The sequence below is a fragment of the Psittacula echo genome, assembly GCF_963264785.1.
Source record: "Psittacula echo genome assembly, chromosome: 6".
NCBI lineage: Eukaryota > Metazoa > Chordata > Aves > Psittaciformes > Psittacidae > Psittacula > Psittacula echo.
This window is the reverse complement of record NC_137743.1, coordinates 11,245,344-11,271,304: the sequence shown is the minus strand read 5'-3', so window position 1 is coordinate 11,271,304 and position 25,961 is coordinate 11,245,344. Positions and strand designations below refer to the sequence as shown.

The window sequence follows — 25,961 nt, the reverse complement described above, 5'->3', positions numbered from 1 at the left end:
GTTCATACCTGGTTGGACTGGATTTCTGCCATTTTCTTTGTTTTGTTTTTCCATTGCATTGTCTTTATAGTGTTTTGAAGTTACTTATTTTAAAATGCACATAGCTGTCTCTTCACATGGTTATCTGAGCTGAATATCAATGCTATATAGCACACCAAACCACCAAAGGCAGATGAATAATGGTAAGAGACAGTGATGCGCCTTTGTGTCTTAACCTTACACTAGTTCAGTTTTTGCTCCAGTGGAAAATACCTGTTGTTTGTATCGACCAGGGTGTAGTGGCTGAGCATGTCTGCTTAGAGAAGAACTTAAAATCAGAAACTGGTATTTGTGCTACATATACTTCACAAGGAGCCAGCATTGAATACTGAAGGGAAAAGTTTTAAACTCCAGCTTAAATGATAATGATCAGCCTACATTTATGCATGTTACAGAAAAGGCAGCCGTAGCCAGTTCAGCAACATTGGCTTTATTTCTTAGTCATCGCAGTTTTGGTTCAACATGAAAGCAAGTTGTGGCTTGATTTTTAGATTACAGCTTGCTTTGTGGTTAGGATTGTTCAACAAGAGACATTGAGTACTGAGAAGAGCCCAGCAAGTAAATGGCGCGTGGCCGCCTGGTGTGTGTCTCTTGTTGGCTGCAGGATGGCGTCTCCAGCCTCTCCATCTCTCCTTCCAGCTTCTGTCTCTTCCCTACTCATGGTTGTCTACCTGGTGTTTGGCACAACTGGCTTTTCTTTCAACATGTGCATGCTGCCAGGTTTCAGTACGCTAATATAAAAATACTGTTAATGTTTCCCCCATTCAGTCAAACTGGGGTGGGAGTTGCAGGCTGGGTACAAAAAAGACCAAGTGCTTTTGCTCGTTATAAATATTTAATGTACTGTGAACCTCTTGTTATGGAGCAGACTTTCCATTACTGCCAGGTCTGTCCCCTCCTCCCCATGGACACTCTTCTGACGGAGGCCTCTTTTTTTTCTTAATGGATGTTTTTGTCAAGCTGCTTTGGAAACCAAACAGCCCCCTTCATTTTCTATTTCTCCCTCCCCTCAAAAAAGACTCCCATTCCCCCCAGAAAACCCAAAGACAAAAGAAACCCACCCCCAAAAAGCCCCACTTGAAAACTGCATCTTAAATTCACTGCTGGACTATCTAACCGAGTTTTGGGTTTACCACAGGAAGATTTCTGAATCTACCAATTAAAAATAAGGAAAAAATCATGGTTTCTAATTTAACAGTACTGTACTGAAATGTGCTGGAGCTATGAGGAAGGGATGTTGGAGGGTGACATGCAGGGGAGTGGCAGGGAAGGGATTATGCATCAGCAGTGATTACAGAGAGGTAGCAGAGCCAATATAGGCACTCTGTAAAAATACAAAGTTCTTGTTTCATCTAACACTGTATAAGCATGCTTTCATGCAGTAACAAATGTCGATTTTAGATATTAGTTGTCAGGAAGTGACCTAATGTCTTGCTTTATAGATATTGGCTTAATACATTCATATCTGTATTTCTGTTGATTGAAAATTGTAGAGTACTTTGTATATTAGATCACTTCCCGTAAGAGAAATGAGCTTTGTGGAACAGTTTAGCACATTCCAAGAGTCTTAAGTCTAGAATCAAAATCATAGTGGGATCTTAGCTACTTGGTGTTTTAATTGCAGCTTCCCCCACGCACACATGGTGGGATTTTTTTTTTGGGGGGGGGGGGAAATGTCTTATATACTGTATATACACTTCTATACATAATGTCTTATCTCTGTGTACTTAGTTGGCCCACTAGTATTTCCAAAAGGATATATAAAAGAAGGTGAAGAACATACCATTTATATCAAAATCAATAATTAGACTTTTGAGACTGAGAGAAAGCAAATTTTGGGTGGAGTAAAGCGTTTCTTTGGATTACAAGCTAGTTTAGACATTTTCATGCTGCAGATGCCACATTGTGAATGTTCCCTCTTTGAACTTTTAATTTTAGAGTTCTGTACAAATGTGTTCACAATTTCTTGTTTGAAAGCACAGAAACACTTATTTGAGAAAGCAATTCAACAGGAGCAGAATAACAGCTTTAAAAAAACCAGATTCTTCATCTGGTTTGTAATTTTCTACTTTTGTGTGTGTACGTGTGCAGTTTGCTTATAGTCAAATGTGCCATATTCATGGACATTTAAGGCAGCAGACATTTTAATAAGAAAAAGAATAGTCAGTTGTAAATGTTCCAAAATGCTGCTTTAAAAGCACAAAAAATCCCGTCACTGGACACACTTTCCAGTGTCTGACATGGCAGTGTTCCTAAAAGATGGTTAGGAAAACGAGAGGCATATTGAAAGCTCTGCGCTCTCCTCCTGCCCTTCGCTGTAGCACATTAGCTCAGAAGCTGAAATCACCACTCTCATGAAAGCAAATATTATCTGGAATAGCTTTGCCATTTTTGCTAGTTGAAATTGTGCTACAGACTGGGCTTCTAACCCGTTTAGCCCCAGTGTACCTCTGAGAGTGCTGCTGTACTTTTAAAGCATGTAATTGATATCAAAACCATGAAAGCATAGTGACCAGAACTGACTGTACATAATTGGTTCAGCTCAGATTGTACAAAATGTGGTTGAGAACTTTAAATCCCTGGAAGTCCTAGGAAAGATGTTTGTGTAGGAAAGTGGAACTACTTCTAAATGATGTTCTAAGTTTAGCAGGCTTAACAGAAACTGGAGAAGTCTTAACTCTGAGATATTTGACAAATAGTCCTGATGAGACCCAGCAGAGCACCTGCAGCTCCCTCTGTGCGCAGGGGTGATGTTCCTGTGTGACTGATAGATTTGATGTTAGTAATCACTCGTCATTCTGATGAGGCAAAGTGCATAGCCTCCTGCTCCAGCTTTGATAGCTGTATTAACGTTCTTAACAGTTAAGCACATGACCTAGTGCTTTGGTCTGTGAGCATTCAGTGCTTTGCAGGATCAGACTAGTTTCACAGGCTCACATTGGGAGATCTGGTCGGTGTTCAGTGCTTTGTCTGAAGCTTTGTTCTTGGGCTATGCTGTTAATGAAACATTTTTTATTAGATTCTGCTAGTATTGGGCAATTGCAATAGGTTCAGCATTTATCTGGTGGAAAGCAGTTGCTCCCACTTTTATTCTCATGTCTGAGTTATTATAAGCCTTTGCTAGTTCTCATGGTGGTCTCATAAAGGGAGTGAAGCTTCTGGTTCTTGTTGGCTTCAATTCTAGACTTAGTAAATGTACAGCAGTGAAATTAGCTAGAAAATAGTGAGTGGCCAGAGGTGGTAAATGAGAAGTGACTGCTCACTGCCTCCTCCATCAGCAGAAAGGGCGGGATGAAGCAAAGCTGTGAGGGCTTGACCTCAAAGCAGTGAAAAGCAGACTGTACTGTGTGTGATGTGCAGGGAACACTTGGGTCTCGGTGTTTGCACAGGTTGCTGTGGATACTAAAAGCTCACAGGGCAATGTGACAATTATGCAGAAGAAAAATCTATCAGTTGCTTCTAAATTAAGTAATTCACTGAGGCACACAGAGTTGAATCTTCCCCTGGCTTTTGGGGAAGTTTCAGGCTGTGCTTTACCCTTTTCTTAGATTCTTCTCATGGTATCTGCTGTTAGGCATTATTTTCCAGGGAGAAGATAAATAGGTGGATCTCTGGTCTGCACACAGTAATTTGTCACATTCCTTAATTAGCTAAAATTATAAATGTATATTCATATGTTACATATTGTTATATAGTAGGGCAGACTTAGAAAAAAATGAAACACATCTATTAGGAAAGGATAATGATTTTTCTGCATTGCCAGTTTGGTCTAAACTGTTCTTACAATGTGATTTACATTTATGTGAATCTTTAATTTCAGAGAAAGGTTTTAAATAGTCAATTGAAAAGGCAAATAAGGCGACCAGTGAAAAATTAAGTGAAAGAAGTTGTCGTTGCTTTGTGTTATTGTATGAAGTATGAGTTGAGTAAAAGGCAACACTTTAATTGATAGCCCCGAATACATCCCAGCTGTTGCTTTTGACTCTGTTGCAATGTGAAGTGTTTTTGTATTTTTGTATTATTTTCAGCTAATTAGAACTTCCCTTTTTGTTTTACCAAATCTTCATTGCAAGCCCAATGTTATTAAATACATATGTACTGTGTTTCTTTACAAGATAGGCTTCTATTGACTTGTTCAGTCAGAGTTGATGGATTTGATTTGTATTACGAAAATACAGTTAATTTTGGTTGGAATTCTGGTAAGTCTAGGATGGGCACAATTTGTTTTAGTGAATGTGCATACACGGTAATTAGGTATGGAGACCAATATGTACAGATATATTATAACTGCAGCTCAGCCTTTTCAGAATTATTGGTATACTGCAGAAAGAAAAAGCCCATAATCTTACTTTCTTTATGTAAGAAGCAGGCACGAGGGAAGAGTGATTCAAGGGAGCACATCAGAATCAAGACAAGCAAGTCTATTAGGTACATGCATTTTGATGAATGCATATTAAATGAAGCTGAATTTTCATAGCTTAGTTTCAGAAACATGTCAGTAAGAGTTTTTGTGTTCTCTAGCCTTATGCAGGTGTTGTGTGTGGTGCGTGTCAGATACTTGAGCCTCTGTCACTCAAGTTTTGCCAGTATCTTGCGTGTATCTTTCCCACGTAGGCAGTCAGCAGTGATTATGGTCTTGAATCAGAGTTGAAAAATAAGTAACTGCTAACATGATTATGCTTTAGCCTTAATCTTGAAATGATGATGGAAAACCTGCCTTTGGTTGGTACTGGTAGGCTGAAAATAGAGAGGAATCAGTTATGTTATCTACAAATAGCATTTAAACCAGTAAAGGTGGTAGATTTTAATTTTAAATTAATGTTAAATAGCTTTCTAATAGATAAGGTCTTTATGAGGAGTCCTAGACTTTGTGTAAGGAGGATAATGCACTTTGAGCAGGACAAAAAATTACAGGCTCTGCTGACCCTTGTGAGTCTGAATGTGCCTCCTATGCTGGCCTGGTGTATCAGGAGGTACTGGTGGCTGAAAGAGAAAATAAAATACACTAAAAATCGCTTCATTGTTAAACCAATAAAATCCAGAGTTTGGAAGTCAAACTTTGTGCTGTGTTCAATTATACGTCTGGAAGTATAATTGTTTCATGCTTTGGCCTTGGTAGTTGGTAGCAAAGATCAGGAGGGATTGTTTTATCTTCTGCAGTTTTCCTGAGTGGTTGCCTTCCCGCACCCATCATCTTTCTGTCCCCATTCACAGTTTTCCTAAAACATCAGCTTTTAGTCAGAGTATATTAAACATTAGGGATGTTTCAGCCTTGCAGGCTGTATAAAGGATTTAACATCTCTCAGGTGATTGGTGATGTGAGTTTACATTCATAGGAATGTATAGACTTTAGTTTAGGAAAGAGTTGCCCCCAGATCAGATGAATAATGACTGTGGGATTTTGTTCTTTCTCTGCAACATGCTCAATGAGATCACCTTCAGAACGTCTTGCTGGACCAGTCACTTTGTGCTATCACAGTGTTGGCCATTTGCAGACATCATCTTAGCTTGTGGAATGCAGTTGAATGTTAAACTTGTTTATCTGAAACCTTTCATTTTCCTCTACGGCTATCAGGGGGAATGGTTTGCATTCTGACAAGAGGTTAAACAGGTCAACAGCTCTTTTCGCCTAAAAATGCATGAAACTGTTCAACAGTTGTCATGGAGTATGGCCAACATCTGGAAAAACTAGTATATAGTAAGTACAAAGTGTGATACAGGCATCTTCTGACTTACAGCTTGGTGGTTTAGATCGCCAGCACTGTTGAAATATTTGAAGCAGTGTTTAATTCTGTTCATAGCTGCCCATCTCTGGCTTGTCTAGTCTCTTCTATACAATTTTAAGCTCTTTCAAGGCCCTTAGCTTCCACCTGCTTTGTAACATCCTCATTGAAGCTGTTTTGGCTTCTTCTTCCATATTGTCATCTTTGTTATTCTCACTATGAGATTAATGCAATGTGGTATATTAAGCTTAATTCATGTATGTTCTTTTAAAAGTGACATCAAGGCTTTGGGCTTTTTTCAATTTTTCAAAGTAATTTTGGATGTCCCTCCTGCTTTCCACTTGTTAGAAATGACACCTGGTACCTTTTGTATGCAGACCAGCATTTTTGTCTGTCTTTGAAGATCCCTTTGTGAATTAAGTGCACTGCGCTCTATGAGGTAATGTATGGTCATGTAAAACATGTTCTTGAATAGGTGGCTACTCATTGTGCAAAGTTGAGTCAAATCGATATCTAAGACTATTTATAGAAGTTAGATGATCAGAAATACTTAATAGTACCTTGCTGTTGTTGCAAGTTCTTGCAATTACCTATTGCATACTGAAGTTCATGTGTACTTTTGATTACAATCTTACGAGGTTTTCATGTGCACAGTTCTTGTAAACCCAACTTGTGTTTTTAACATTATATGCAGAAGAGTTTTCTCTGAACAGATTTTAAATTGATCTGATGCTTCTGGCTTATTTAGGAGGAAGCAACTGCTTCTGATAGCAAACTCGCTTGACAAACTAAGTGCTATAAACCAGACTGATTATTCCATCTTTTAGTAATGATGCAGTAACATTTCACACAAAATAAATGACCCTTCATCTGAGGATAGGGAATTTGAAGGATTTTTTTTTTAACTGAAGGAGGGAAAGGAAAAAGTGTGGTAGATCTCGGAAGAAAAGAGCACTTGTCACTCCCTTTAGAATGCACTGGTAGGACTTTGAATTAGGAATTTAGATTTATTTATATTATTCAACATTCCAGTTCCTTTTTCTCTTGATTTTGAAATATTCAGGAAAGAGATGTATTGCTCCTACTTCGTGAACCACTTTAGGTGGTCTTTCTAAAAAGTATGTTTTTGTAGGCATGGTTTCCTGCTTTATTTCCAGTCTTCCCTTTGTTTGGGATTGGCAAACACCTCTTTTTTTTCTTTGACTAATATTTTTGAGGTACCTTTAATAAAGAATTTAATTTAAACCATCTGCTTAGAGTCCCTCTTATAGCAAGCGAGTTTAATGTTTCTGGATTTGCATGCTTCCAAGTATTTTTAATTCATTTCTGTGCAAATTAAACCGCTAACCCTGAGAGAGACATGCAGTCACTCCAGTGAAGTGATTATGAATTCTGCACTTGTGTTGCTTCAGACCTGAGAGCTGGGCAAAGTAGAGCATTGGTACATTTGCTGGTGAGAAAATGGACCTGAAACAAGATGGCTTATCCCCAGGGGTGACTGCTCATGCCAAAAGTTGAACTAAAACAATTTTTCAGTAACTTTCTTAGGCCAGGCTTAAGTTTAGGGCGTAGTCAGGCTTTGGTATTTTTAGAAGTGCCAATGGATGGGGTAGTTGAGTTTACAAGGTTTTTTCCAGTGGACTCTCTAAGAAAACAAGTTGGAAGGGGTTGTGCTTATTGCTTTTCCTGCTAGTAGCTGCTTTTCAGTTGTGGTTATCAAACTGCCATGTTCATGAACATTCAGTGCTGCATTTTCTGAGTGACTCAACCTGCAAGGGGCTGATTTTAGTACTGCTGAGGTACAGTTTCAGTGGCAAAAGTACAAGCACAGATGATCCTGATGACTTTGGTGATCAGTTGTTACCTTCCTCTCCTTATTTCTTAGACTTAACCTGACAGCATGTCAGTGAAGTACCTCATGTGGTGCCATCTCAGAAACCAGTAGCTGAACTGGAGAAGATGGAGATGAGTGCAGGCACTGTAAAGTGTGATTGGGAATGATACTCCCAATATGAGCATCAGCTGGGGAGCTGTTAAGGGAATCACTTTTGATTATGCAGTGTATCAGGTGTGCTATTGAGCAACTTGTAACAGTTCCTGTTACAAACCGGAGTTTGTCACTCCCTAGTTAGAAAGCCAGTGGGGAGGCAGGGGCATGTTAGCCAGCTGCCTGGTGGCTGGCCCGTGGACCATGAGGCAAATGGAGCCTGGTGAACAATGAGGGAGGTCTTAGAGCAGCCTTTTTACAAGGGCATGAAGGGATAACACAAGGGGGAATGGCTTTAAACTGAGAGAGGGAAGATCCAGATTAGATACAAGGAAGAAGCTCTTCCCTGTGGGGGTGGTGAAGCACTGGCACAGGGTGCCCAGAGAAGCTGTGACTGCCCCTTCTCTGTCAATGTTCAAGGCCAAGCTGGACAGGAATTGGAGCAACCTGGTCTTGTGGAAGGTGTCCCTGCCTGTGGCAGGGAGTTGGAACTGGATGAGATTTAAGGTCCCTTCTGACCCAAACCATTCTGTGATTCTATGAAATATTAACATCATTGTGCTGAGCAGTGCTTTTTTTTTTCAAGAAAAAAAGAAAGGAGGTAAGTTTTAACATGCTGAGCAGAGGGAAGAGCTCTAAGGATCATCCTTAGATGATAATTTTGTGAGGAGGAAACTCAGGATCTGTCTTTCCAGCATGTGAAGATAAAAGCTGATAAGGGTTTCTCACCCTGATGTGTTCACAAGTTCACAGTGAGGTGTGAATATGAACTCTGATGAGGATGGAAAGATATCTGAGTCTTTTTGACAGAAGACTAAATGGCAATAAATTTGCTATAAATAAATTCTGTCTTGAAATGAGAAGGCAGCCCATACTGCCTGTATCAGCTGGGCGCAGGACAGCCCTTTCAGGAGCAGTGGGAGAGATGCTACTGATGAAGCTCCAGCTGAAATCTTGCTGCTTTTGTTCTCAGGAATAACTGTATTTAGTGCTGTGGTGTGTAAAAGAGTCATAGAGAATGTGTGGTACACACAGGATGTCTCTTCTTTTATGCTTTTGCATGCTTTTCCTGTGGAGGAGAAAGATAACAAGGAGAGAAACAGTGATAAAGTTCTATTGAGAAATGCTATTTATGATAAAACATTACCGGGAGCTGCCTCCTTTCTGATAATGCCATGAGGATAGCCAGCGTGTGTCATTAATTATGGTACAGTTTGACTCTCTCTAATGGCTGCCTTGTTTCATTTCTCTGAAATGCCACATTGCTGGTAGGAAGAGAGCCATATACATACAACCTGTGCTTGCAATCTGGGAACTGGCACAGCGACGTTGTATTGCTAAGCAACAGTTGGCATCATGCTGTCTGCTAGAGCCGTTCCTTGTTCGTCCTTTTTGCCTGAAAAATCCATGCTGGCATCTAGCTCGAGGTTTAAATAGTGAGGAGTAGATTGATATTTTGTGTACAGTTTGTTTTGTTAGTAAAGCACTAAATAACAGTTCAGAGAAACACAGTCAGGATGTACTCAGTTCATCCCTAGAACGGCGGTTCCTAATGATCTTGGTGCCTTGCAATAGGGTGTCTTATCCTGTGAAGTGAGGCCGGTTTCCCATATAGCCAGCAGTGCCAGATCTCACCAAACATGGCATGAAATAGCTGTCTTATGTACAAATGTGCATCTTTATACTAGTGGATTGTGGGATCAAAATAGGGCTTAATTAACTCTCCTTAGTGTGCATATGCACTGTAGGATTTAACCTCAAAAGATTCAGAGCAATATTGATAGCCCTGGCTTTTAAATGCCTTTTTGTTGTTAAGGGAAGACTTTCTTTGCCATTTCTGCAACAGGTAATTGTATACTTGCTCAGAAGGAAAGCACTTACAAATATAAATGAAAATCCCAGTGGGAGATACTACTAGTTAAGCAACTCTGGGGTGGCTACCTGCTGGTTTAACTTTTGTTTAGTTATTTGTGATATTAAGTGAAATATGTTCCTAAGCTTGTTAGCTAAGTATCAGATATGCACTGAAAATCCATCTTTTATTTCTTGATTTGTAAGACCTGGATCATTTTTGTTCTGTGTAAGAGGCTTTTGTTTGTCTGTTTTGTGCAGCATTTTGTTTGTTTGTCATTGGGGTTTTCTGTTTGATTGTTTTTTTTACTTTCACTGCTCTTGTGAATCTCTTATTTTAGTAGCTACAGAGAATCATACAACAGTCCCAGTTAGCCGTTTTTCCTAGCTGTGTTCCCAGGTACTCAGACATGTAGGGTCATTTTCACAGTATATTTTGAAAAGCTCTCTCAGTATATTTTGATCAAGTTCAGGAAGGAATTATTTTGCCACATTTCTTGTTGAGACTTTTCCTCTGTCTGCCAGATCCCGCTGTAGCATTTGTATTAATTTTCATTCTCCATTTCTTTTTGTTTTGTTTCATCCTTGGCTTCCAAGCAAATACTTCATACACTACATTCACTTCTTCCTTTACTGCATTCCACTAACCTTTGTATAAGTACCTGTGCACAGACATTAATACAATCTTCATTTAATGAGTATAGAATCATAGAATAGTTAGGGTTGGAAAGGGCCTTAAGATCATCGAGTTCCAACCTAGTTAGACTGTACCATCTTAAGCTCCTTTCATATTTTTAAATTATATCTGATTATTCTTGCTACCATTTGTTAAATCTTATGTTTCTTTCCCAGTGTGTCTTTCTGGTACTTCAGTTTGCAGAACAAATGTGTTGTGCCATGAGTGGTTGTAAAAATCAGTGCAAAATAGCGAATGTTTTGCAAGGAACCGATTGTGTGAATCTGTTCACAAGCTCCACTGGTGTGATCTACACACAGACACATTTTCTTATAGGGGTGAGCCAGAAGACAAAGCACTGTTGCTATTTGCAGCTATTTGCCAGTTAACTTTTCAGTGAAAGTCAACATCCCATGGCCAGCAGGAGAGTCTAAATGCCCCAGCACTGTGTAGTTCAAAGACATCCTTAAGGAGTTGACTTTGGTCTCTAGTACTTGTTAAATGGTAAAGGTTGGAGCTAAAGGCAGCTTCAGATGGGAAATTTTCAAGTTGTAAGTTTCCCTCTCCCTTCTCCCCCCATCACTTTTTAGAGACTTTGTTGCTTTTGGAGGAGGGTAAAGGGGTTTTTTCCCCCCTGTAGAGGAAAGTGTTTTGCCAGGACCAGAGCTGTGTGATGTATGCCCAAGTTCCGGTAATATGAGTCACGGCATTGAATGATGCGATCTGTGATTTTAAAAAGTCACATTGGGGACATCTGGAAAATGATAGAGCTTTTTCTTGGTAGAAAGATCAGGATAGAAGGACTTCTGCAATAGGACAGAAGTCTTGCTTGCTTATTGTATTATGCATAACTTATGAAGAATATTTAATGTGCACAATCTACTTTGCAGGGCTGACTTGAGCATTGGAAAGCAGTGCAATATGTTATCTTCTGTTCTGGGATGATAGCTCCATTTCACCGTGTGAAAAGTTTGAAGTGTAGTGTGTGAGACAACAGAAGATTCGGAAGTCAAACCTTGTTCTGTGCCTTTGTGTTAATCTAATGATATATTAATACCTGTTTCCTACCTATAGGAAATCTGTCCAGTCTAAGTCGTCTTGGCCTGAGGTACAATAGACTGTCAGCAATTCCGAAGTCTTTAGCAAAGTGCAGTGAACTTGATGAGCTGAACCTGGAGAATAACAACATCTCTACTTTACCAGAGGTGAGAATTAGAGAGAGTGAACTAGGGAGGGGAGGTTGTTGTAAGGTATCGGTGTTTTGTAGATGGGTTGGAACATGTGAAATTATTCTGTTTCATGGATGTGGGGAAGAAGTAGAAAAACTAAAAATGGGATATCTTTTTCCATCTACTCAAACCATGAATGACCTTTAAGAGAGTGTCACAGCTACCTGGCCTTAGCATTCTTATTTTAATGTGGAAAAGTGTGCTGTTGACAACCAATGTGATATCATATGGCAACTCACTGACACACCTTCCATCAGTTATGAAAAATAAGAATCTGCATCGTTTTTCTGTTTCCAGTGACTCTGTGAGCATCATGAGAGAAAGGGAAAGAGAAATCTGTTCTCTTGCTTTGCTTTTCATAGCTACTACGCTTGACTGTCTTAGCTCAGTCTCTCTTGCTTCAGGCTTAGCGTGGGACCAAGGATAAATATCCATAGTTAGAAGTTCTGGAGCCACCTTGTCAGTCTCTTCAATTAACACATTCCCTGAACAGAGTGCTTTGATGGTGAAGAGGCAGAAGGTCCTAATCTCCAGTGCATCTGTACAGTTTTGTGTATTCCTTCTCTAGAGTTGCCTGAAACATGCCTCTGCAGACTCCAGTTTCACAGTCCTGGGTAGCTAGTTGGTGACAGGCCAGTTTTTAAATACAGCTTTGATGTCTGCACACTTGGAAACTATTTAAACTGCTGGGTCATACCTTTAAACCTTCTTGTTTTCTTAATTTCTTGAGACCATCAGGGCAGCAGAGTGTGAGATGCTCAGCTGCATACTGTATACTGCTGGTGCTAGTAAACATCTAGAGAAAAATGTTTGACTTGAAGCATTAGTGGCTGGGAAGAATTGCTCTGATGACAGGGAAAAAAATCTGATGTGATTTATTACTATTCTGCATATTTTTTTCCATTGCTTTAGAGTCTTTTGAGATGAAGATTTCAGGCTACAGTGTAGAGTTTATATTCTGTTCTGTTTTAAGGATGGTCCTAACAGCTTTTCTAAGGTGTCATCCCCACCTGCCCAAGCGGTATAAATAGTGTAAAATGAGTTAAATGATATCTAAAGAGGTATAGAGGAAATTACAGATAGAAGGAAAAAAATGTATTTGGAGTTAGGCAAAGTACTTGTAGTATTAAAATGCAGTAAGTCCTTTCTTTCAGATAAATTTCTGAACTCAGCAGTGGTAGACTGAAAAGAGAATTTGATAAACATTTAGGTAAAACTATGATTTCAGAAAATGCTGCAGAGTGAAAGCCACCAGGCTGCTTTTAAGATGAGAGCTAAAGCTAGCCCACCCCACCTAGACATACTGTAAAAGCAACTGTGGTATAATTACAGAAAGCTAATGTGAGGGATGATTACTCGCTTTAAATGTGTTCAGTCATAATACAAAACTCTGTGACTGCGCTGCCTTCTTCACGTGTATTTGCCAACAATATGTTAACACTTAAGCTGCTACCTTTCAGAAGTGTATAGTTTATACCGTAATCTGTTTAAACATTCTGTACTATAACACAAAGAACTATATTTGTAGAAGAAACTTCTGAATTTCAAAACACAGCTGAAGCTGCTGACACAGTGCCTAATAAATATTTTATCTTAAAAGGATGGGCTGGGAGAAGGCAGCGCTGCCACAGCTCTCAGAGATAGAAGAGCATTGTTCTCTTTGTACTGCCAAAGCTCTCTTGCTTTCCTTCAAATGTGTTTAATTACTCTAGGCTATTAGAGTGTATTAGCTAACATATTTTTAATATTATTTGTATGGAAGCAGACTTCAAAAGTGGCTTTTTGAAATGCCAAGATCCATTTGAAGCAATAAAGTGTGTTTGTAATAGAGCTCAGGGACTGCCTAACCCTAGGACAAAGAGTATCTGTTAATTAAAGTATAGCTAGAAGCCGTATTTCCTAATCAAAGATTATGCTAGTTAATGATTAGGTTAGATTAATAGTGATTTGAAGATCCATTATTTTATCTTCAGGGGGAAAAATTGCTTCACTGATATTTACTGAGATGCCCCCAGAATTGTATGTCGGTGCTTGAAGTTTTAGCCATGACATGTAGACAAGTCCCCATTTGATCCTGATTTATTTACAATAATGTTAATGAACTATTTAGAAAAGTAGCCAAAGCTTTCCTGGTGAAAAAGCACAGCCATGTTCTTAACGCTTTTACAGTGAACACAGTACTGAAATTACAATCCAAAAATACTGACATTAGGAATGTGGTTGGAATCATCATCTTGTTACCGCACATTCTTGATTGCAGATGTTGCATTATTTGTGGTGTGTAATGCCATGCATAAACCTCCAATTTCTGTAATACTTAAGCAACTAAGGCTGAGTTCAAGTTAGCATAGTAATAAGCAAAGGTGACACTTCAGCAGTAATTTAGATCTTATTATTCATCTCCACAGTTCCAGCAACGTGCTTGGCACGTACCTACCAGGTAAACTCTGAGATCAATGCTGGTGAGATTTTAGACTCTAATTAGATTACATAGTGAAATGAGATCTTATTCAATGGGCAACCATTGCTATACAATTTAACTCCAGGCTTCTTGCTGTTTTTTTCTGAAGAAGGTGATGGGGAGAAAGGTGGAGCAATAACACTTTAGGAATATTTTGAAAACAGGGAAAAACCTTGGCATTTCCATATCCTTCCCTTCCTATTCTTTTTCTCCTACCTGTCCCATAATCTGAAACGGTTGCAGCCTAAAAAGACGCTTCTAACAGATGTGATCACAATACAGATTTTCAGTTAAATTATAAAAGCTTTGTACTGGAAGTATCAAGTGTCTGTTTGAAAAACAGCGCATGCAGTTGGTGCTTCTTTGGACCCCACTCTCAGCTGTGAGCAGGCGTCAAACCTGAGGGGGCTGCAGTTGGGTGGTGTTAGCCAAAGCCAGGACTGCTGTTCAGGATGGACATGTTGCTGACAGTGCTCTTCAGAGCTGCCCAAGATTTAGCAATCTGTTATTAACAAAAATCCTTTTGGAGGAGAAATGAGTTACAAAACCTCCTAAACTTGTGCTTCTAAATGTGATATGCTTGGTTTTTGGCAGTATGTAAGAAGAAAGGGGGAAATAAGGTAATGCCGATTCCTGTGAACAGAGGTTGTTGCTGGTGGAGATTTTATCAAGTTTAACACTGGTTTGTGTGTTGCAACATGTACTGAGGGGATGGACCTAAGGCGGGGGGAAACATTTCTAATTAGACCCATGAGGGGAAAAAAGATGTATTCAAATAAATCTGTCCTAAGTTCCTGGGTGGTTTTCTTCTCTCTACAGGGTCTTTTATCCAGCCTTGTCAAACTGACTAGTTTAACACTGGCCAGGAACTGCTTCCAGTCCTATCCTGTGGGTGGCCCGTCCCAGTTCTCCACAATCTACTCTCTCAATATGGAGCACAACCGCATCAATAAAATCCCCTTTGGAATTTTCTCTAGAGCTAAAGTATTAAGTAAGCTGAACATGAAGGTGAGGCACTGAAACATGCTACTGTGCGTAAAATCAATGAGGAGCACTGTTTGCTGCCCCATGAATTCTGGCAAACTTAATGATACGAGGAATGAATTTATCACACTGAAGTGGACTTGCTGCTGTCACTTACAAAAACAAATCTGTATTAGTTTAAAATGTACTACCAAAATGTTACTGTTTTGTCTTTGTTTTAGTTAAGCTTTTGTCACATTTGCTCGTTTGAACAAAGAAAGTAAGAAGGTTGGTTGCAGAGTTATTGAAGAATCACGTGGGATATGAGCATGTAGAGTAGCTTATTTCTTACACCCCTTTCTACTGTCACAGTTTAGATTATAAACAAAATTATGTAAAAGATATTTTTTGAATATATTCTTTCAAAACCAAAGCTTGGAGACTTTTGGCAGTAGTTGTAGAGCACAGTAAAAGGACCTTTAAGTCCATGCTATGTACACTTAGAGTGAAGAGAACTATGAAAAGAGGTGATGTTTTTCTATGGGTGGGTTTCAAGTTAAAAAAGACTTATTTAAATTAAAGAAAATAATGCTTGTGCAGTAGCTAAGCTCAGCTACTGGTTAAGAATATCTTTTGATAAAGATGGATTCTTAATTTGCATTAAGAACATGTTTTATCGCATACCTGTTTGTAAGTTTGCATGTTTACCAGGACTTTGTATGACCTGGGTGTGTTTAGATTTTGTGGTGTTTGCTCTAGATCAAATTTTGTAGCAGCATTTTGAGCAGTTAGATGTTCAGGTTCAGTTCAGATGCTTTTACTTGTTTGTCTTTTGGGGCTGGGTTTTTTGTTTGGTTTTCATTTGTGTGTTTGGTTTGTTTTGGGTTGGGATTTTTGGCTTTCTGGCTTGTTTGAGGGTTTTCTTTGTTTAGTGAACTCCATATATTTTTAGAATTCCAGTGTTCCTGATAGCACCTTTGAAAGTTATGGTGAATTTTATTTTCCTTTTTTCCTCCCACTCTCCATTGTATTCAGCAAAGAAAGGACAAAAAATATATGTTTTAACTACTGAGATGCACGGAATCTTGAGAATTATATACTTCTAGGTTTTCTACTTCAGTTCATTTTGGTATTGACAGAGTCAATCAGGTTACTGTAGGTTGGGACTGCTTATTATTTATTGTGTTTGGAGGAATTAAATATTTGGACAATTAGCAACATTTAATTATTTTGATTTAATTATAGACTGTTTTGTTATGAAGCATTTTATAAGCAGTTTGTTTAATAACTTGGATGCTTTGCCAGCTTCTTGCAAGCGTGGACCCTAAATGTTTGATATGTTAAATCACAGGACAATCAGCTGACCTCTCTCCCCTTGGACTTCGGGACTTGGACTAGTATGGTAGAACTGAACTTAGCAACTAATCAGCTCACAAAAATCCCTGAGGATGTATCTGGGCTTGTTTCTCTTGAGGTGAGAAGAGAATACATGAACAGCTGAGTGAATCTCTGCAAATAGGTGTTCTCTACTTCAGGTTTAAGCAATACTACTTTTGGGTCAAAGAAAGCCAAATAAATATATGTCTGCTATTTAATTAGATGAGTTGCATCTGTTTATGGTTATTATAACAGCTTTTTGAATGTTGTTCTGTAGGCTCTAGATGTGTGTCTGTGCACAAAGGATTAAGTACGTATATATTCCTAACTATGTAGAAAGTCATTGTTGTGAAAGCAACAGCACCAAACTCAGTTTGATTCCTGGAGAGACCAGCATGGAAACAGCAGGGATCAGAAAAACTTAATGAAATGGTCTACAGCCAGAGGGGACTTGAATGTAGCACATGTAGATAGCCGTGTGAGAATACTCAGCATTTGAGGAGGAAGAACTCATAGGTTGAAACCATGAACTAAACTTGTTGTGTTCCCTAGTCCTGTTTCACAAGGAATCATCAGCAGAGACAAACTTAATTGCCTTGGAGAGACATAAAGATAGATGTACTTGTTCAGGCAGTTGAGGGGCCTTCGTAGACTCGGGGTGAGTTGCTGGGAAAAAATCTATTAAAGTACAATAGCAAATGGCATATGTGAAACTGCAAATTCCCAGTGTGACTGCTGCTCTGAATAATTAAGAATTCTTGTCGTTTGGGACAAAAATTATATGGCAGAGTAATAGCTATTTAGTGGCCTAGTTCCCTTTGAGTTAAGGCTGTGATTGATGTGACTGAGAGGTTAGTAACCTCTAACAACTGGGTTTGCTGGTGGTCTGCCAGCTGCTGAAGCTGGAGAGCTGCATGGTCTGCAGGCCTGTTAGCGCTATTTTTCTCTGTAATTAAAGAATCAAATACAAAGCACTATTTGGGCAGTGTTTACACAGAAGTGAAGGTTCCCACAGCAGTGCGAAGTCAGCTGCATTGCACGTAGGTAATATTTTCTGTTCCTGCCTTTGTTTCTTGAGATGCGATTAAAACATTACTATTCTTAATCGTTCTGTGTATATCGTAGTGCATAAAGGAAGGCCACCAACATACTACTTGTGCTAATGCTAAGACTTTCACTTTATTCGTTTTGATTTTCACTTCAATTTCAGCCTTATTTTCTATTCTGTTCATGACTTTGGTATTTCTATGTTACACAAAGCTAGTGAGAATTGGGATTAGTACAATCCAGGCATTTGCAACCTTGGTTGGCTTTGCAGGGAGTTTTGTGTCTAGGGTGAGGGTCCACACTGGATGCTCTTTCACGTCCTTGTGTTTCAATGTACCTTGTTAAATAACTAGATAATAGCATTGTTTAATCAGAAATTAATTACCTTACTACTCACTATGTTGTCACAAGGGTTGATTAGTTCTAAGGACTGCAAGGCTTCTCTAGAGGAAAAAGGGTATGCTAGTGTTAATCTGCTTGTTGCAAAGGACACATTTCTTGAGCCTAGGGCATTTATAATTCAAATTAGAAAGGAGGAGAAAAACAAGGTGATAACACTGTATTAGGGGCAGGTGCGTGATAGGAAACCATTTTGGAAAGCCAGTGGCTACTTATGCAGTGTTCTGCTTCGGTGCTCTGATCTGTGTGTTTGCTTGCTGCTGCTCCTAACCAAAGGGACATAGGGAGACGAGGAAGTATTACGCTTTCTAAGGAGAACTTGGCAAGCACAGCAAATGATGTAAAACAGGATTATGAGATAGTTAGAAGGAAGCATAATAAAATAATGGGGAAGTCCAGGAAGAAATTGTTTTTCTTTGGTCATTTGAAGAAATAAGGTGGTCTTTGGGTTTGCTCTGCATTTATTATTATGTAAAATAGTATTTGAAAGAATTCTCTCATGAATCTGTGTATTTGTATCATTAAAGACTTCAAAAAAAGATGCTAATCACCAAATTGATTTATTTAATCTTTTCAGTTTGCTTCCGTAATCTGCATGTAGGCTAATTTTGGACTTAATTACTTGAAAATATAAAAAGATCCTGCCTTGTTACCTACTTCTGCCTTGCTGAAACTCTGTATTTGGTTGTTTGGAATCTTTTTTTTTTTAGGTTCTTATCTTGTCAAACAATCTCCTAAAGAAACTTCCCCATGGAATTGGAAATCTACGGAAACTCCGAGAGTTAGATCTAGAGGAAAACAAACTGGAATCCTTGCCAAATGAAATAGCTTACCTCAAGGATCTGCAGGTGGAACAATAATTGTCCAAGATAAACATCTTACATCCTTTATTTACACCATGCTGATTTAATTGCAGCTAGTTGGATGGGGAAAACTGTTTGTGACTGGACACAGAACCAAAAGTTAAGATTCTTGTGCAACTTCATCCACAATCTGTCCACACTAATTCTTCCCCAGATTTATCAGTTAATATTGAACAAATGTTGAAGGAGTTTTACTCTTTGAAACTGTTTAACTGTTGTACCATGAGTACAATACTCCACAGGAGTAGCCTCTGATTTCAGTTGTGTTCATGAAAGCTTTTACATTTAAGCAGGTGTTTTACTATATACTGCTTTAGTTTTATGTTCAGTGGTGCTTAATAGAAGCCTGAAATGTTGGTGAAGGGTAGAGATTTTTTTATTCAAATGCTGAAAAGAGTAGAACCTATCAAGTTTTCAGTTATATATATATATATATATATCTATCTATCTTTGTATTTGCTGTCATTTGAAGCAAAAGTCATCAAGTTAATTTTTAAACATGTGTTTTTTCCCTTAGAAATTGGTTCTGACTAATAATCAGTTGACCACCCTTCCCAGAGGTATTGGTCACCTTACCAATCTGACTCACCTTGGGCTTGGAGAGAATCTTCTCACACACCTTCCTGAGGAAATTGGTAAGATCCTTTCTTCTGGTTTTATGCAGCATGCCTGAGCCAAAGCACTTACTGACATGAGATGAGCATCTACTGTTTTATCAGTAGAAGCCACAACACTCATTTCAGACTCCTAGATATACATAACCTGATGTGAAGCATGTGCCACAGGAAGAGCGCTATATTGTATTATCTTTATCTTGCTGAACTGCAGTGAAACGCATGGTCTAGCTTTTTTCAGTTCTTCTGCAGAAAGCTGCTGAACACAAATGAGCTTGGAATGGTGAGATCCCTTTTCTCCAAGTTCTCCCACAATATGTGTATTATCAATCACTCAACTTCATAAATGTTTCCTTGGAAAGAGAAAGGAAACACATTGGCAATACTCTAATTCAGTGGTGTAGACAAAAACCTTGTGTAAGGTGTAGACAGCTGAAGTAAATATTTCTGCCACACTGCTGTTTATAGACCATAATACTGTTTTTCACCTTGATGCGATAAAGTGAAGAGGAGGAAATCTACTGAATAAAAGGAGGAATAGGATTCTTCTTGTCTACTTCAGACATTTAGAGTAAATGAGATTCAGAGCATCTGAAACTGAGAGCCCATGTTTCCTTTGGTTGCTAGCATGTAGTTCCAGAGCATGAGTCTGAGCCCTTAAGTTAACATCTTAAAGTCAGAGCTTATTATGGAGATAAAAAGCATGGGACAAGCTACACAAAGCACACTGGTCAGAAACAGTGATGTGCAGATGAGGCTGTGGGGCACGGTCTATTTCTCCCAGCATCTTTAGTGAAGAGCCATTACAGCTGCTGCACATCTTGTATGTGCCTCAGTGAGAGAAGAGCCTAAAGCAGTCTAAATCTGGAGCTTTGTAATTTAGTTCTTCAGTTAATGGAGAGAGTTTGGATGCTGCGGAAACAAGCTGTAAGCACACTTGAAATACTATTGTAAGAGTACAGTTTGGTTATTAAAGCTTAATCTTAACAGATTAGAGAATAGTTAACTATTTTCAGATGTGACTGCTTCATCTATCGTGCTGTCAGCTATTTCTTACTATTTCTTCTGTAACCTTTCTTTTTTGTTGGTTTTCTATGCCTTAAGCCCCAGCTACTTCTTTGTCTTGTGAAAGATTAGGTAGTCTTTTAGGTTATAGGAGATGTTTGTGGTACATAAGATTGGAAAATGGGGAATGTTTTGAGAAGGACATGTATGTTTGGAGTATGTTTCAAAGACATGGATTAATTTTTATATTTGATGGTTGTGGAGCAATGGAAGTCTTAAAAAAGAATAAATTTCTCTACCAGTTTCTGGTTAATCTGTACTGCAGTGTCTGCATTAGAGGCAATTGTAAAACTTGGATTCAGTTAAAAAAACAGAGGTTTGTTCCATTTAATAAATTCACTGCTGTGCTGAGATCTCACTTGCTTTCTTCCTGTGACACATTACAGTTACAGCTTCAGGTCCTTAATATATGGGTTTTAATTACATAAAAGGTATGACAGCTATTTGAAAAGAGATAATAGATACTGCATGGTATAAAGATTTTCTAGGCCCTTCTAACTAGATAGCTATTCAATGTCGCCTGCAATTGCAAAGCACTTGGCTGAACAGTTAAGGTGAATCTAGTTCTATGTAGTCTCAATTCAGTTGTTAACTAAAGGAGATGTAGTAATGGGAATTTTTACAGGGGAAACTAAAGCAAATTGGTTCTTGCTTAGGTACCAGTGAACAAAAAACTTGCTGTGCTTGAAAACAGTTTGCTTTAATTACTGACTTAAGATTCTATATAGTAAAAAATCTTCAAGAGGACTTAGAGCTTCTGTTTAGAGGTTATAAACTGCATGAATCAACACCTACTTTGTATTGTTTTATTTTAACCAGGTACACTGGAGAATCTGGAAGAACTGTATTTGAATGACAACCCCAATCTGCACAGCCTTCCCTTTGAGCTGGCTCTTTGCAGCAAACTGTCAATAATGAGTATTGAGAACTGCCCGCTCAGCCACCTTCCACCTCAGATTGTTGCAGGAGGACCCTCCTTCATCATTCAGTTCCTAAAAATGCAGGGACCATATCGTGCCATGGTCTGACGCTAATCGGATTGTCCAATACACTGTACAAATACAAACTGCATTAATGTTGTAATTGTCTGTATATGTATATATAATATAATATATATAGTTTATATTATATTATATATATATATAAATATATAAATAATATAAAAAGGCAAATTTAAGACTGCATTATGTGTTTCTGCTAATAGAGGAATCATAGCCATTTAGATTTTTTTTTTTTTAATCCTGTACAAATGCTTGTCTAAGTTTTCTTTGCTGAATTTGATGGAAGTTGTCTGAATAATCTGGAAATGCCAGTTCATTTAAAGCAATTGCCAATGAACTCCGAGTTTAAATTTAAGGGACAAAAATAGTTTTGCTTAGATTTACTTTCAGTTAAGAGAAATGTATAATCTTTATATAATGAACTCTTCTGTTTTCCTCCATCTTTTTTTTTGTGTCAAAACCTGCAAGGGTTATTGTGCCCTGAGGTTGGGATTTTCTTTTAACTTATTTTGAGATTTGAAGCAAATGGTGTTTTTATATTGTTTACAGTCAGAGTAAATCACTGGATTTTGTTTTATTCTGATTTGCTCTGTTTTAATCAATCATATCGAGAATTTATATGCCTCTGCTGATGAATTTTTATCAACCAGTTTGTATGCTAAACCCCTGTGCTCATCAGAACAACTGGCAGGTGAAAAGGATGCAGTCAAAACAAAAAAGAAAAGAAAAAAGCTTGAATTCCTTTTAAGTCTTGCTTCCCTGAGTTGTCAGTTGCAGGCATAACATATCTGAACTGAGCCTTTTGCGGTTGGTCTTTTCTAGCACAAGTAAACCTTTTCAGATTGGTAAAAAACGTGGAGTATACTCAGTGAAGAGCGGTTTTCATTTTGTGAAGTAACAAGTCCATGAGGTCTAACAGTACAGTTAAGTGGCAAGGAAATAATATATATGTACATTTTTATTACAATGTTGAGTCATAAACTACAACAGGCAATTTTAAGGATTCCTTATAGTCCTTGTACAATAAATGAATGTGTCTTACTTTTAAACACTGCAATATATGTAAGTTTTAAGGTTGGTTAACAATGTACTATGGTTTTATATCTTGACTTGCCTTGTACCTCCTTCCATTATGGAACTTCTGTGTCCAAGCACAATATCTTCACACTGTGCTGTTTTGCTGCTGAACTAAATGCACTTTTCCCCACAGCTGGGGCACTTGCTTCAAAATAACTCAGTTCAGTATCTTGATTATTCTTTTTTGACTTCATCCTATCTGTTTCAGTATTAAACCGATCTATTAAAAAAGAGGCACCTTTTTCATTTGTGCTTAGATGTTGGTAGCTCAAGAGAAACACTGTAAGTAGTAGACATTCAGTTTTATCATGACGACTTTGGTTGTTCAAAAGGCAGAAGATGCTTCAGGATGATTCACACTGTTGTTGCACTCATAGGGCCAGTTGTCCTATTTCAGGAGGGTCGGAACTTGAGGTGGTTGCATTCCACGGTTACTCAAGAACTGTCCGGTTTATACTCATTGGAATTGCTGCTGGGGTAGTGTGATTTAGAGGACTGTATCTTTTGAACAAAGTCAAATCAAGTAATGCCATGGGAAATCTGTTTCATGTGCTTAGGGAATATTGTTTCTGGCTTTCAGGCATGCTTACTTAGACGTATTGCCTTGGTCTATTTGCATTCTGTTTTGTCGTACATCTTTTCATTAACAAGGAGTAAGTTTAAATGGAAGGCAGGTGGAGATATAAAACCTTAGAGGGCTTAAACATGCTGTAAAACTATTGTAGATGTCACTGGATTTTACTAAGTAATGTTCTGTTCTCTCTCACACACTCTCTCTTCCCCACCTCCCCTATGTTTTTACATCTACTGTAGCTTTTCAGTTTAGACTTTATAAAAGGCTAGTTCCTTACAGTTCTGCCTGAAGTTAATCTTTCTCAGCATTAAGGTGTTAAAATTATGAAGATGCTGAAGTGCTTAGTATCAAGACTGTAATCTAACTCTGAATATACTGCTAAATGCAAGTTTGTGCCCTCAGGTCCCTAGGGGAAACTGGTTTGATTGATACGGTTCCTTAAAACAAAAGTGGCGACCCCTTGTGTTTTCAAGCGTCTTGGTCTCATTCCCTGTCTGCTCCTCAATCCCAGTTTTTACGAGTTGGTGGGATTGAATTTGTTTAGTTTGTAAATATGTTGATTATTCACCTTGTTAAGGTACATGGTAAATGACTGTATGATTGGAGCTGACCCTCTCTCACATAAATTCTTGTGGAGAAGTTGGTTGCCAAAATAGTGCTCGTTACACTTGCTTAAAAACAAACTGTTCTTTTCATTAGACTTGTAGGAATAAATACAGCTATGTTTTAATTCATTACTATATTAAAAACAGGATAGTTTTTCAGACACCTTTGTACTCGTATGGTTGTTGCAATGCCAGATAACCCTGAGCCCTGTTTTAGGAGTTTAATTTTATACATTCTGAGGTGATGCTAACTTTTTCAGCATCTCAAGAGAGATTCGAATAAAAGCAGTGTGTGAGAAGTTCTGGTACAGGAGAAATCAACTCAGAAGAATTTGAGAAGTTCTTTAAAGTTGCCCAAAAGTTTAAGTATAAATGTGTAGCATGGATTCAGAATAGATGCATATAAATCCATATAAGTACATACATGGATTTATATCCAAATCTAAACACAGACCTGTATAAATCCAGCTGCTTTGATCGTTCAGAAGAGTCTTACATCCTGACACAACAGACTTAGCATTTCCCAGGATGGTGGATTGTTAACTGGTACAGTTTCTAAGTTGTAGTTAATGCCTGATAACGTTTCAGCTGGGGACACCTTGCTAGCTTATACATCTGTAAGAATTTTGTTTGGCCTAATCAATTAAAGTATGAATGGAAAGAACTTCATCCTCACAAGTGTACATATGTATACACACATATATACATGTATATGTGTATCTATATGTATAAAAGCACAGACAAGGTGGAGAAATTACTTCTTTATTTATTTGAAAGCATCTTTGAAAACAAGATGGACGAAGAGACAGGTGGTTCCCAGATACTTGTATTAAATATGTATCCCATTTGCTATACTAGGGGTAATAATTTGGAGGGTTATTGCAATTTTGACAATCTTTGGGTGAAAATCATGATCTTGTTTGCTTGCCTGTAGATAAAATATCAATTTTGTATGTGCCTGTGTCTATGTACATAAGAATATGTACATATACACATGCCCTGTAAAGATGCTATTCTGCCTTGATTTAACAAGCTAAATTACTGTACTATAGGGTATATAGTATTATGAAAGTGTGGCAAAGTGTAAAGCAGATCAGGGGTTTGTTAAATAATGAAAAGAAGAATTAGCATTGTGACTCCTGTTGGTCACATGTTGCATTTAAATTTACTACATAGAAAGTCATTTGGTAATTCAAGTTCATCACCAAAGTTGTCTGATATAAATGCAGTGGAAATGCTGCCTGTGAGGTTGGGTTACAGTTGTGTAATTGGTACTTTTTTGTTTGCCAGATGCTGTTGGAAACTTCTAAATTCATACACCCATTTTAGAAAGCTTCTTGGGTTGTCGAATATTTGCTTCATTATCTCTCTCGGATTTAGGTTTTCTCTACAGTTTTGCCCATCTCTTGCTATTGTTGCGTGAGAAAGTGCATGTTCAGACTTCTTGAAGGTCGTGTTTGCTCATGTACATGAGTTAGTAAATTAGTACTCTGTCTAGCTGGTTCGTGCTTAAACTCATTGTGTCACCTGGAATTCAAATATCATCTTTAATCCTGGGAGTCTGAAAAACATCTTTTATTTAACAAAAAGAAAAATTTGAGAGGCTATTCTTTTTCCTTTTTTCTTCTTTTTTTAACCCCAAATTAAATGTCTCGATCAGTGCAAACCAGTCTTTATATCTGGATGCAATTAAGAATTTAGTCTAAAAATAGTCAGTATCACACCCTGGTTGTATCAAATCGGCAAGCCAGAATAGCTTCTAATTAGAAATGTGCAGTTGGCAGTAATTTGCACAATGCAAACTTCAAGGCACAATAAGGACAATTACAAACAACCTATCTACAAAATATCTACAAATGGGTTTTGGTTTTATGTTAACAAAGATCAGAAATTTACGTTTATTATTCTGATGTTTAGGTCTTAACCAGGACTGCACAGGACTTTGGCTGTGGAAAAATACCAGACCACACTAATTTTGTGGTTAAAAGCTAAACAAGAGTGTAAACAGTCTACAAAAAAATGTACTTTTAATCTGAATTATTGTAATGTTGATTGTTATGTCTATATAAAAGATTGCCTTGCTTTTTTATAAGAGTCATTCTGTATTGATGCATTCATTATAAATAGTATATTTGTAAATAAGCTGCCATTGAGTCTTTTGGAAGTTTTCTAGTATTTCTAGTCTGATGTTAACTTGGGTGTAAGTTGTATTTTTGCAGTGCCCCAAATTATCAAAAGCTGCTTTCTCATTGTATACTCATCACTCTTCAGAAGACTTCAAGTGAAATACAGATTTTCATGTAAGGCAATTACAGGAGATGTCAAAGGTTGCATGATAGTAACTGCTTTACTCAGAGTCTTGTCGATGAGACACCATTTACAAAGCAAGTATTGGTAAAATCTTTTACTT

At 38.0% G+C, this 25,961-nt stretch overlaps 1 protein-coding gene across 2 annotated transcripts in view; it reads left to right on the top strand.

The window, feature by feature from the left end:
* SHOC2 (SHOC2 leucine rich repeat scaffold protein) overlaps positions 1–21,878 on the top strand; it is a 66,974-nt gene extending 45,096 nt beyond the window's left edge. For both annotated transcript variants that reach the window (XM_080621511.1, XM_080621510.1), the window contains exons 4-9: positions 11,351–11,481; positions 14,786–14,974; positions 16,281–16,403; positions 18,463–18,600; positions 19,133–19,250; positions 21,114–21,878. In XM_080621511.1, the coding sequence (XP_080477637.1) occupies positions 11,351–11,481; positions 14,786–14,974; positions 16,281–16,403; positions 18,463–18,600; positions 19,133–19,250; positions 21,114–21,322 (908 nt within the window). In that variant the 3' untranslated portion in view covers positions 21,323–21,878. The remainder of the gene's footprint in view (positions 1–11,350; positions 11,482–14,785; positions 14,975–16,280; positions 16,404–18,462; positions 18,601–19,132; positions 19,251–21,113) is intronic.
* The last annotated feature ends 4,083 nt before the right edge of the window (positions 21,879–25,961 follow it).